The sequence below is a fragment of the Limulus polyphemus genome, unplaced genomic scaffold, assembly GCF_000517525.1.
Source record: "Limulus polyphemus unplaced genomic scaffold, Limulus_polyphemus-2.1.2 Scaffold1120, whole genome shotgun sequence".
Lineage (NCBI taxonomy): Eukaryota > Metazoa > Arthropoda > Merostomata > Xiphosura > Limulidae > Limulus > Limulus polyphemus.
In genome coordinates this window covers 59966-74223 of record NW_013666730.1, presented here as the reverse complement: position 1 = coordinate 74223, position 14258 = coordinate 59966, and the positions used below count along the sequence as shown (strand labels likewise).

At 34.1% G+C, this 14258-nt stretch overlaps 2 protein-coding genes across 4 annotated transcripts in view; one reads left to right on the top strand and one right to left on the bottom strand.

Annotated features, from left to right (window-relative positions):
* The window catches only part of LOC106462219 (harmonin-like), an 88542-nt gene extending 79879 nt beyond the window's left edge, over positions 1 to 8663 (bottom strand). For all 3 annotated transcript variants that reach the window (XM_022389408.1, XM_022389410.1, XM_022389412.1), the window contains exon 1: positions 8600 to 8663. In XM_022389408.1, the coding sequence (XP_022245116.1) occupies positions 8600 to 8638 (39 nt within the window). In that variant the 5' untranslated portion in view covers positions 8639 to 8663. The remainder of the gene's footprint in view (positions 1 to 8599) is intronic.
* LOC111086465 (mediator of RNA polymerase II transcription subunit 25-like) overlaps positions 1504 to 14258 on the top strand; it is a 20485-nt gene continuing 7730 nt past the window's right edge. Inside the window, exon 1 of the mRNA XM_022389407.1 lies at positions 1504 to 1647. The gene's annotated coding sequence lies outside the window, so the exon portion shown is untranslated. The remainder of the gene's footprint in view (positions 1648 to 14258) is intronic.

The following is a 14258-nucleotide window of genomic DNA, read 5'->3' as shown; positions in this document are numbered from 1 at the left end:
CATATTAATTTTGTAATTATCATTACGGTTGGGAATTTTAACTTTATTAACTGACTAACAGTAACTGTTGGTATGTAATCTTATTTTTTTAAAGTTTGAGCTTAAAATATTAATTTTGTAATTAATTTAATTGTTTTCTTTTGGACCTCTTTAGAACTTGAGTCTAATGAATAATCCAACTATGGTTATAGATTTCGAGTAATTGAAACAATGTTAGCACTATTGTAATGCAACATCCAGTAAATAGTTTGTTTGTGTAAAACGTAAACAAAAACTATCATATAAACCTTAATGGTTTTAGTTCTACTCAAGGTAGTAAATGTAACTGAAATTCAATACATAATATTTTATATGTAATTGGTGTATAGAAACACAAAATCATAACAAAAATAAAGATCAAAATATCTTAACCATTCAAGTTGCAAATATATCATTGTATAGTTGTCTTTTTATTGTAAGAATCTTTAAAATTATCTGGTGGAAAGAATTAAACTATCATTCCACTTGTAAACTGGCATAACTTGTTGTGGGCCTAAGTTACAAATGATGCTTAAACCTCTATAATACTACTAGGACTAATCTAAAATCGTCTTACTTGTAAACGTAACTCAATAAACGCGATAGTAAACACACTGACTTATTCAATTATTTGTCTTAAAATATCTCTACGATCTTCACAAGTATCTCGTATCCATAATCTCTCTTCGAATGTACGAGAAACACTTAACGTCAACTTAGAATTTTCTAGGCGTTCTAGGCCTATCTTAACATCAGACGTCCCCTAGTGAACAAACAAATTAGAACATTAAAATATAGCCTACAACAATATGTTTGTATTGAATGATTGAGCTACATAACACGATTCTACCTTATTTTAGTTTGTTTTGTGAAAAAAGAAATACGTGTTAAATGTAGGAAAAAACGGAATGCCAAAAATATATAGAAAAAGTACATCGTTTGAAAGACGATATGATAACTCGTGTTTTGATTCGATCAAGTCCTCCGGTGGGTTAGGTAAGTTTACTCACTTACAATGTTAAAATTCAAGATTAGATTTTCCACGGTGGACAGAGAGCAAATAGTTCATTGTGTGTCTTGGCGTTAAAATAAAAACGAATACCCCTAATAATATGATAATATAAACAATATATTCCACATATTATAGTAAAATATTCATAATAATATGATTTATACAAATAAATCACTGCTGTGTGATGCTTTACTATATATATATATTTAGACTTCTAATGAGGAGCCGTCATTAAACAAAATATTATTCGTTTACGATCTTGACTACTGGTAATCTTTTAAGCATTTTTGTCGGAGTTAACACAATGTGTGCTGTTTTTTACCCCCTACCTGCTTACCCATACCTATAAATATATATATATATATTCGTTATTTCCAATAATGCCCTTAAAATTAACGTTCAAATATTATTTTTTACTTTCCATAGAACGTTAAGAATCTGCCTCACCAATGTTAGTAACTAAACAGCTAATTTTCACATACTGTTTAAAATGTTGACAATTTAGGTTAGGCTTAGTCCTAAGCTTTTGCTGTAGGACAATTTAAATACTAATATTTAACAGTTTCATTTTCAGAGAAGTTTGTGAAGGCTCAGCAAAAACAGTGTGTATCGTTGAGGTACTTAGAATTTTAAATATTGCTGCTATTAGTATTAGTTTTACTGATAGTGATATTATTACTATTAATATTGCAGTCTCAGAAATTATTGGATTATTATTACTATTAGTAATTACTACTAGTATAACTATTACTTTTACTTATTTATTAGTTATTACTTTTAAATTTAAGCTTGTGAGATTAATTCAAGTTGCATGTTAATTTGTTAAAATGTTTTAAGTTAGTGTAAATCTTGCTCACTGTTAGTGTTAGTCAGTTACTAAAGTTAAAATTCCTAACCGTAATAAATATCTGGTATTTACTATCCTCTACCACGAATTGTAGCTAGAAAAACAATGTAAGGTAAAATGAATAGCTGATAACTCTGACATCATATTCATAATACCATGTTGAAAAGCGCTCTGTAAAAGATCGTGGCTATGCACAAAGGGTTAATGTCCACAAACTGATTGTTTCCAAACTCAGTTAAAATATAAAACTCAATTAAAACATTTTTGGTGAAGGCACAAAATAAAAATATTCACGCAAGAATGTGAAAAAGAACACGGTTGTACAGATAACTTTGTTCTCAACAACAAACAAACTACAGCACTTGGATATTTTGCTAATAAAAAGGTTTAATTATAAATACTCTATGAAATTGTCCCCTCATGTACCAGCGTTATGCTTTAGGACGTATAACGTGAACACAGCGCAGATAATACATTATCTACCTTTGCGCTAAACCGTACGCTACGCAATTAAGAATAAGCTTAGAATTTCATATAAACAGACAGTTTGTGAAAATGAAAATTCTTTCCGTGACCTCTTCTCAACAATATAATTTAAATTTCATCATTGAGATATGGAAAATTGTTGTTATTATTGGTGTTTAGCACATAACTTCAATGGACTATCCTGTACTCTGTCCACCGCAAGAAATCGAATCCCGAAATTTAGCAGTGTAAGTCCAAAAAAACCCTACCGTTCACCCACCGGGGACAATATGGAAAGTTACACAGCTAACAAAGCAAAAATAGGGTGTAGTTGTGAAGTAACACAACATTGAAAAATAGCGCTCATGCGACAAAAACACACACACACACACCCAGTAGCATAGCGGTATGTCTGCGGACTTCCAACGATAGAAACCGGGTTTCAATACCCGTGGTGGGCATAGCACAGATAACCTATTTTGTAGCTGTGCGCTTAATTCCAAACAAACAAGGAAAAACACCAATATAGTTTGTCCAGCGGTGGGTCAATTGTACGTTGAGAGACTTAAAATGACAAAATCCGAGGTTCAATTCCCTGCAGTGGACAGAGCGCAGAAAGTATATTCTTTAGCTCCGCACTAAAACAACAACATGAACAGAGTTCAATGGCACCTCGCAAGAATGTTCTACATAAGTTTCATCTGTTAACTAGTAACGTGTTTTTTGTATAACGTTTATACCTAGAGTCCTAGATATGTTGATAAACACCGCTGGAATTAAGTGAAATCTGTTTTTGTTTTCTTTTCAAAAGAGATAAGAAGAAAATCCATTTAGATGAGAGTACATAACGGCATTTTTCAAAGCTCTGTGAAACTCGGTTTATTTATCGAAGCCGACTACTTAATACACCTCGACCTGCAACACTCGAAGGCTGAATACAGATACGAGCTGACAATAAAGTCATTACTGACTGAAATATAACTATTTATTTATCAACGACGATGCTAAATATCGCATTTTTCGAAACTTACAAGATGAAGTGGCTAGAGAAAATAATGTTTTCGATGTAACTTAGAGTCATTAAAGATTACGATTTTCAGGAATTAAATAGTAAGAGTTAATTTATTTGTATTAATCAACAACTTAATCTGTTTTCGACCTGTAGTTCCTCTTTGGCGAATGATGGGGTATCTGTGCTGAGCCCACCACGGGTATCTAAACCCGGTTCTTACGTTATAAGTTTGGTTTGGTTTGAATTTCGCTCAAAGGTACACGAGGGCTATCGGCGCTAGTCGTCCCTAATTTAGCAGTGTAAGACTAGAATGAAGGCAGCTAGTCAACAACACTCACTGCAAACCTTTGGGCTACTTTTTTATCAACGAATAGTGGGATTGAACGTCACATTATAACGCCCCTCGGCTGAAAGGGCGAGCATGTTCGTTGACGGGAATTCGAACTTGTGACCCTCAGATTACGAGACGAGCGCCCTAACCACCAGCTTGAGTGTTATTTAGTGCAAGTCTTTAAGAATTCATCCAGCAATATATAACTCCATTAGATGCTAATATGAATGCTTCTTCTCCCGGTGGACAAGTGATAAGTCCGTCGGCTTATAACGCTAAAAATCTGTTTCGATACCCGTGGTGGACAGAGCACAGATAGCCCATTGTGTAGTTTTATGCTTTACAACAAGCAAATAAACAAAGCTAATATCAAAAGGGCTCGCCCTGTATAATTGATGCAGAAGAAATGAAGAAGCTAAGATAGAGCAGGATTCCTAATTGCACATTCCAATTCCGAAGAGAAAATCTACTGAGCTAAGCAGTCGGGCTAGAATAGCACAAGCCCAGTCTTTACCTCTTTGTCTCATTAGAACAGAAACTGACAAAATTAATTTCGAAATATTTTTGATAAATATGTGAAATTTTCCGTACGTTAACGAGTAAAAAAAGTACCAGTTAGAAATGGTACTGAAGAGGCTTAATTACGTTGTTGATGAAACAAATCATCATTAGCGCGTTGAACAATGACATAAACAAAACTAAAATAACACAGGAATAAGCCTATCCGATGTTAATCAGTAATAATTAATTATTTAAAGTTTAAACCACCAGTTCCTAAAAATCCACATGTTTACTTACAAGCTTAAGAAATGAATTTATTAACTTCAAAAACATGTTAAACAGATTTTGCGTGTGTGTGAAGAAACGACCCTTATCTCTAGGTGCATTCCGACGTTTCGGTTATCTTTATTAAGGGTTCCAGCTTATGGTGAGGATCCTTTGTATTTACCTAGAGATAAGGGTCATTTTATCCACAGAATATCTAAGGTACTAATGTTAAACAGAATATTTTGAAAAGACTGATTTTTTTTTTTTTTGCAATCGTTGTTTTTTGAAATAAAGATGCAAACTTACATAAATGGATATATAGGTATTAATAGTAGATGTAGATATATATAAACCTGCTATCTCATGAACAAAACCGGTAAACTTAAACTATGTAAAATATTCAGTGTGGCTGTATTATCGACGTTTCTATTTTCAGTTATCCTCTGAATATGCTTCCATTGGCACAGCGGAATGTCTGCAGACTTACAACGCTAGAAACCGGGTTTCGATACGTGTGGTGTGCAGAGCACAGGTAGCCCATGTGTAGTTTTGTGTTTAACTTCAAACAAACAATCCTCTGAATATTAAAGATTGACTACACGTTAATCCTTCATTTATGAGACGACCTACATTCGCCAATACAGGGTATTATGTTTGTATATATCCATTTAATGTTCATAAATCGTGATTTTTGAATATTTAAAAAAAAATTAAATTACGTCTTAAATATAACTATGTCTTCTTTCATTGTACTATTAGGTTGATCAAGGTGTAGGTTTAAGTTTTGATTGCAATACAGGAAAACGTGATTCATCGTTTCCTATATTTAAACTAACAAACCTGACCTGTGGTGAGCTACATTTGATAATAGTGCATGTTATATGTTCTTAAATCATGAATTTTGACTGAATAAAAATGTTCTGTTAGACCTTGAATATAAGTATGCTTAATTCCGTTGTACTGCTGTGTTAGTTAAGAGACAGATTTATGTTTTGACTTTATAGGAAAACGCGATTCTGCCTCTCCTACGTTTGAACGAACATCACTTCTAAAACTTTAATTTTTAGATATTTTACAAATTCTATTGAACTGTAAGTTATTCACACTTGATTTGATACAGACAAATATCCAAAGATAATTAATGATAATTAATTGTGCAAAGTTTAAACTACCAGTGCTTAAAAATGCGCAGAATGTTTCAGTTTTCCCATTGAAACTTTGAGCAGGTAGTGAATTTTAAATAAAGAGATAAGAATAACAGATAGGCTCATTTCACACAGAAAACTGGACCTTTTTACTGAACCAGTTACTAAAGAAAGACGCAAAGGAAATAAGATATAGGTGATCATGGATTTCCATAGTCGGAGTTATGTATGATCTAAGTCAATCACTAGTGTGGATATCTACTTTGCAGCATAGCTCCCCATTTCTTTTCTACCAGAAGCTGATTCAGTTTCTATAACAACCAGTTGGTAGTGGAAGGAAAGTGGTAGGGTTACAGGATAGCTATGGAGTATCATTACTGTCTTAACAACGATCTCGGAGAGCACAGCCAAGGCTGAGGTCAAGTTCAAAACGCGAGGATGCCTGTGTTGACCAAGTTGTCCACAGGCAGTGGAAATTATGTAATACAGGCAGGTTATATGTGACAGTACATAAGACCGTAGACAAGGAGTTTGACTGCAGGCTTGTTTTCATATTTTCACACTTCAGAAAGAAATGTGCGGTATAGCACTGTATCATGCATTAGCTTAACTCCCTTAGCTACGTGAAGATCTGCAGAGCAGTGAAATGTGCTATCCACTGCTCTGCCAACACATCAGCCACGGACTGTGCTAAAATGTCTTCCAAAGGGTAGGCATTGGTCCACATAATGAAGTAACTGGTGATAACTAGCACACAACAATTAGCCTGATCAGTCTTCGAACGGGGCCAGCAATATCCAAGGCTACTTGTTCTCTGTTGAAGAGAAATAACAAGTCTTTGCTGGTATGTGACTTGTATATGTTTACTATTTTTCATCTGCACACGGGGTGCATTGCTGGCTCCAACATTGAACATCACGATTAAAACCTGACCAGAAGAACCATTGTCATATCTTAGCACTAGTTCGAGTAACACCCTGGTGACCCCAGTCCCTGTATTGTGCAAAGTCTGGAGAATCTGTCCCTTCAGAACTCACTGGATCTCTAGCTGCAACTCAGACTGAAATCCACATCTAGGTGACTAATAAAATTTGTACACCACGTACATGTATACATGCACCTGTTCTGTCAAGTGTCCCAGATTGCGTGTATTCATACTACCTTATTTAACCTGTGCTGCCATGCATTTCCTTGCTGCTTGGGAATGATTGTCCATGCAAGTTCTGGGTCTCTGAATTGCTCATCCCAAAGTTATTGAGATGGTGGATTTTGGGATCCCTTCACCAATAAGATTGCCTAGTGTATGGGTCTGTGTTGTCATAGTCGAAATTGCTTTTCTCTCAACTCGGTGTCATGAATCAATACATTCAATGAATAAACATAGTCTCACCATGCAAAAAGATAGTTCATCTGCATTTCTATGTTTCACTTACAAACAACGCTATATGATCATGTCATACTTCTGTTACTTTTGATCCATGTGGGATCATCCTAACCAAATTTTTAACAACCAGGAGCCATTTCAGTGATGCATGATTTCCTCTAAGAGTGAACTTCTGACATAAAAGTAATGTTGATAGTGCTTCACAAATGCTATAAATGCAAGGAGTTATTTGTTAATCATGCAGTATCTGCATTCAGAAGCAGATATAGTTCATATATCATATCATTCATTCAGCACTCTCCTGATTCTACCGTCACTGGCATCAGTAACCAATATGAACTCACAAATCTGCTGTGGATACCCAAGCATAAAAGCTTCTATCAAAGCATTCTTCAAGAAAAGGAATGTGTGTTCACATTCCTCAGTTCATCTGAAATGTTCCTCAGCTTTAATGACACTGGAAATTAGTATGGCAGTCTTGAAAACTGACCATGAAACATCAGTAATGCGATGCAAACCCCAAGAAAACTTCAAACTAGAATTTACACTATAATTATTATATTTTTGATTTTTTAAAAATTTTACATAGAATAATAATAAAATAGGTAGCCAAAGATCATGGAGACAGTTCTGCTCTATGAAATGATGATTACTGCTAGAACCAGGTAGACTCTAAGACTGTTGAAAAAAAGATGATGAAGTAAATAAGAAATCTCGGTGTTGGCTATTAGCTGGTTTTCGACTTTACGACGCTCTAGGTAGGTGAAAAGCGACATATACACCGGAGATAGAGCGACTGAGCAAAGTAGCTAGCTCTTCATATCTAGCTCCTGATGACCTCTGGAGAAGAAAATCTACATGATTTTTGTATTGCTATAATACGGGCTTCCATGCCATCCCTACATAGAGAATGCTAGCGTACTTTCCGATAACTAGCCACAGATCAGTTATGTATAGTATGTACCTATGTCGGTTTTCCAAGGTGTGTAAAAATATTTAACTGAACTAAAGATAAAAAAAGAGAGACATATAAACTCTTAATTTCTAACCAGCTGCATATTAAATACATTAAATCTTATATAAGTCTCTTGAAGTCCTCAGGGCGAAAATCGAGGGATATGAACAACCTTCACAAAGTTTTTTTTTCTCCTCTTTAAATTTGTTTCAAATAGTTTATAGTTTATACAATGAAATTCTATTTTCAGTAGCGAGTTAACTGTGTAGATAATAGCTAACAAGTATTTTACAAATTAATGAATCCACTTCTACATAACCAACGTTCTAGAATTAATACATAACACAACACACACATGCACACAAAACTAAGATCTATAATGATTAGAATGCATTGAATTTTCTGTTAGATACCCTTGTTGTTTACCTCATGAGACTCAGTGAGTCTAAATATCTTGGCTAGTCCTAGAATGATACACTCAGCTAATATTGTAAAATAATCTACATACGTGTAAAAATTATCAATAATAAAGAATAGTATTCAAAATTATTTTAAACATTATAACTAATTGTATTAATGAAATTAATTCAAAAGAAATATACAGTATGTCATTACTCATTTTAAGAATAATTTGATGTCATGAAATGTTGATCATGTCTTACCTTAAGGAGTAGTTGGCAGTCATATTCCCACGTAAACATATTGGCGGGCTTGTAGTTTAAGATATTAAATTATCTTTGCACTTGTACTAATTAAATACTTCACCTGTATAACGCTGTGCTCAACTTGTGTCCTGAAATATATGGTGTTTCTATGTGCTAACGTTATCTGTCGTGACGCAGCGAACCTATCAACTGTTAAAGATAATAAAAGACGTTGAAAATAATATAAAAATAAAAACAGCTTTCTATCCAGTAGTCAGTTATGTTGTATTAAGCTTGTAAAGAAATGCAGTAAGTTTTCTCTCTCTTTATTTTCGGACTAGAAGAGATAATAATTTAAAGAAATCTTGTGAGCGTCAAAAACGGTGTAACAAACATAATTTGGTTAGTTCCAAAAGAGCGAGGAACTGATGTCACTGCAGGACAGTAATGCATTTCAGTACTTCATATTTTAATGCAGTATAAATACACTAGTGAAGGTACAGTAACACTAGCATAGGAGTTTACAAATAAATTTGTTTCATCTTTCTTAGCATCTCTGTAGTTTTACTTGGAGTCTGCACTTCTTTGAGAGTTGTTGCGAAATTAGACATCAAACCACTTTTGACCCTATTTCAGTTTACTTAAGATCATAATAAGTTTACTTTGTTTAGGGCATCTTTTCATAAAGAAACTTATTACACATAAGTCTTATGTTTATTCGACCTGTCACATTTAAGATTCCCGTCTTTAATTTTGAACTGATAGACTAGAAGGGGAGGCAGGTATGTCAACAGTACTCACAGCCATCTCTTAGTATACTCTTGTTACACCAAGTAGTGGGATTTGACAATAGGACCGTAAACCCTCGGATTTACATTTAAAACACAACCTATAGTGGGGTCTTTAGGCAGTGGGTGCGTTATAGGAGTTACAGCCAATGCCAAAGTGTGGATGTTGGGTGATAGGGTTCTGCTGCCTGGCTGCATTCACAATGGTCAGCAGTTCAAAATTTAGGACAGTAATATATAACTTTAGTAGCTTCGCCTAGAATACAAAAATAAAGTAATACAAATAGAAAAATAACATATCTAGTAGCTTTAAAAAGATTAAAATATTTAACTAACTAGAATTATAATAAAAATGATGTAGTGGTATAAACTGGTAAAAATATAAATTAATCATGGGAAAAATAGAGCATTATAAAAGCACATTTAAAATCTAAAGTAGATATAAACAAAAGTTGACTACAAGAAAAATTAATAATGTGATACTTATTGTTGTTATACTTTAATTATGGTTAGTGTTGTAGTTTTAGTATTTGACATGTTAAGAGTTAGTGTTTCAGACTATTTTTGATTTTGAAAAATATATTAATTTCAATTTAAAGAAGCTACAGACAGTGCCGGATTAATCAAGCAAGGGTACCAACCTCTCCATATACGTTTTGAATTATATCCTTTATCAAAGAGCAAATCCATAACAAAATCGATAAAAACAATGAATCAAATGTTAAGCATTCTTCACCTTCCCCTAAAAAAAAAGGCACTAGACCCGTGGGTTATTGAATGGGAATGTTAATAATTTTTTTACCATACGTATACAAAATATATTACTTTAAAACGTTTAAATGTAATATAAATAATGAAACATAATAACAATAAAAAAGAATTAAAGCTATAAATTCTACATATTTTTACCTGAATGTGCACGGACTCGATCTATTGGACCGATCCCGTATTAGAGAAGGAATATTTACTATAATTCCGAATTTATTGTATGTATCTACACAAAATGTGACAGGCTTTAAGTAAAATGTATAAGTTTGTTGAATACAAAAAATCAAATGTGTTGCAAAAGTATTTGCACTCAAGATATGTCTAGGAATTTACGAAGTCAGTCTGACTCAGACTCTGACAAGTCGGAGTACATAGTGATTTATTGTGAAAAATAAAAATAATTTTGTCCATTTCACAGTTTTGCATGTTGTATTTTCATAACCTCTAGGACCTCCGAAATGTACAACTATAGTTTTATTCACTATCCCAGTGCATTAAGTAAATACGGTCACGTGTGTCTATATGTCATAATATACCCAGAAAATACGGTCACGTATGTCTATATGTCATAATATACCCAGAAAATACGGTCACGTATGTCTATATGCCATAATATACCCAGAATTACGGTCACTATGCCTATATTCGATGACGAGGAACCCACTTTGAGACTAATAATGGCTGGAGACGGCTTAAATGGGTAATGAAGAAAAACTTTAATATAAGTTTAACATGACAGCAAATGTACAACGTTTCGACAAGGTTTTGTCATCATCAGTTTTTCTTCATTACCCATTTAAGCCGTCTCCAGCCATTAGCTAATGTCCATTCTATACTTGTGTTACACTGCCTGTTTAAGCACTAATGTCCATTCTTTACTAGTGTAACACTTCCTGATTAAGCGCTAATGTCCATTCTTTACTAGTGTAACACTTCCTGATTAAGCACTAATGTCCATTCTTTACTAGTGTAACACTTCCTGATTAAGCGCTAATGTCCATTCTTTACTAGTGTAACACTTCCTGATTAAGCGCTAATGTCCATTCTATACTAGTGTAACACTTCTTGATTAAGCGCTAATGTCCATTCTATACTTGTGTTACACTGCTTTTTAAGCACTAATGTCCATCCTCTACTAATGTTACACTGCCTGTTTAAGCACTAATGTCCATTTTTTACCAGTGTTACACTGCCTGATTAAGCGCTAATGTCCATTCTCTACTAGTGTTACACTGCCTCTTTAACCACTAATGTTCCTTCTCTGTTAGTGTTACACTGCCTCTTTAAGCACTAATGTCCATTCTCTACCAGTGTTACACTGCCTGTTTAAGCACTAATGTTCCTTCTCTGTTAGTGTTACACTGCCTGATTAAGCACTAATGTCCATTTTCTACCAGTGTTACACTGCCTCTTTAAGCACTAATGTTCCTTCTCTGTTAGTGTTACATCACCTGTTTAAGCACTAATTTTCCTTCTCTGTTAGTGTTACATCACCTGTTTAAGCACTAATGTTCCTTCTCCACTAGTGTTACACTTCCTGATGTTCCGTTAGATAATGTTTGTGAAAGAAAATTTAAAATGAAAAAAATGAATCTCAATTCCTCCTTGACTATTACTTTAAAATTTTCAAGTTTAATCTCGTGATTTTAGATCTCGTTTCAGTGAAATAACCAAAGTATCATAGGACACAGAAAATTAAACGTATAAAACTACATGGCCAAGTATTAATCTTATTACAGCACGACCCTCCCACTAAAAAAAATTGTTGACTCCTGCCGTGTTGAAGCTGCCGCTGCTTCTCCATAGGTGTCACTGTGTCTTTATTTTATGACATACAAGACAAGATTTGATTGAGTTATGAATCTGGTAATGGAAGCAGTCGTAAATTTTCTGCTCATAATTGAACCTGGGACCTTCCGCGCATGCTCAAGAAGAGCTTGTTCTAAGAATCTTTAGCTTTGTTGGGTGATCAGGTCACTGCTGGGGGACGTGGTGTTATCCTGAGGTCACTTGCATTACACGAACACATTTAAACACGCACTACACGAACACATTTTCTGTCGACTTTATAGTTTTACAAATATAGTATTAACAGAAAAAACGGTCACTATGTCTATATGTCATAATATACCCAGTAAATACGGTCACATGTGTCTATATGCCATAATATACCCAGAAAATACGGTCACGTATGTCTATATGTAATAATATACCAATGTCCATTCTTTACTAGTGTAACACTTCCTGATTAAGCGCTAATGTCCATTCTTTACTAGTGTAACACTTCCTGATTAAGCGCTAATGTCCATTCTTTACTAGTGTAACACTTCCTGATTAAGCTGACTTATTTCCAGGTAGGTATGTAGTGTTTATTCTGTCATATTTTTTTAGAGTGACTCTTGTTTTAACTAAACAAACTAATAAGATATATTTTTGGGATTAGACTACATACCTTTTTACAAGAACAACGTATAACTATTCAGTAGTTTTGGTCAGCTATTCAAAGAAAAATTGACATAAAGAGCGTCATGTGTTCGTTAGAGATTAACAACATTTAGACTCCCTCTGACTTGAGATATCTGTTAAGAGAAGTTTTGTTTCCGAGGGATTTCTAAAGATTGTAAAATATTCACGTACAAAAGCGAAATATTAACGGTTGCTACACCTTTATGTACGGAGGGGAAGCGAGTGTGCGGTTCTTTATTTGTTCTTGGTAGGTGGCGTTGAAATGTCAGAGCAGTTTAAAAAAAGCATGATGGTAGCTCGTAAGCATTCTAAGAAATATATCTTTTAACAGGAGATGAATCTAATAACTTATCCATCAGTATATTTTAGAAATTAGTGTTTCCAATTCCAGAAGGTGTTGATTTTAAACTTGTTCTACTTCTTAACGCGGAACCAGACTGGTGACTAATGTGTTCAGGAGTTCACTTTACTAATAGATTAGCCGACATGAGTAGACTGATATCATAAAGAAATGAACCAAGTTTGTTTAGGACTGTTTAGTTTACAAATAAATCAGCAGACATGAAAGTAGGGTTACATTGCCTGTCTATGCACTTTAAAACTAAACACTTTCGTCAAATATTAAATTCATCATCATAATTTATGGACTGAAAATAAGAATAAAAAATTCTACGTTCTATTCTCATAAATTCAGTAGAAAATGAAATTCACCAATAAAATAACAAAACTATCAGCTGGTTAACAATAAACCATCAATAACACAACAAACCGCCAGATGGCTAACAATAAACCATCTAACTAGTACAACGAACCACCAGATGGTTAACAATAAACCACCAATAACACAACAAACCGCCAGATGGCTAACAATAAAACATCTAACTAGTACAACAAACCACCACATAGCTAACAATAAGACACCTAACTAACACAACAAACCATCAGCTGGCTAACAATAAAACATCTAACTAGTACAACGAACCACCAGTTGGTTAACAATATAAACATCTAACTAGTACAACAAACTACCAGTTGGTTAACAATAAACCACCAATAACTGAACAAACCATCAGCTGGTTAACAATAAAACATCTAACTAGTACAACAAACCGCCAGCTGGCTAACAATAAAACATCTAACTAGTACAACAAATCATCAGCTGGTTAACAATAAAACATCTAATTAGTACAACAAACCATCAGCTGGTTAACAATAAAACATCTAACTAGTACAACAAACCATCAGCTGGTTAACAATAAAACATCAAACTAGTACAACGAACCACCAGATGGTTAACAATAAACCACCAATAACACAACAAACCACCAGTTAGCTAACAATAAAACATCTAACTAGTACAACAAACCACCAGTTGGTTAACAATAAACCACCAATAACTGAACAAACCACCAGCTGGCTAACAATAAAACATCTAACTAGTACAACAAACCATCAGCTGGTTAACAATAAAACATCTAACTAGTACAACAAACTACCAGTTGGCTAACAATAAAACATCTAACTAGTACAACAAACCACCAGTTGGCTAACAATAAAACATCTAACTAGTACAACAAACCACCAGTTAGCTAACAATAAAACATCTAACTAGTACAACAAACCACCAGTTAGCTAACAATAAAACATCTAACTAG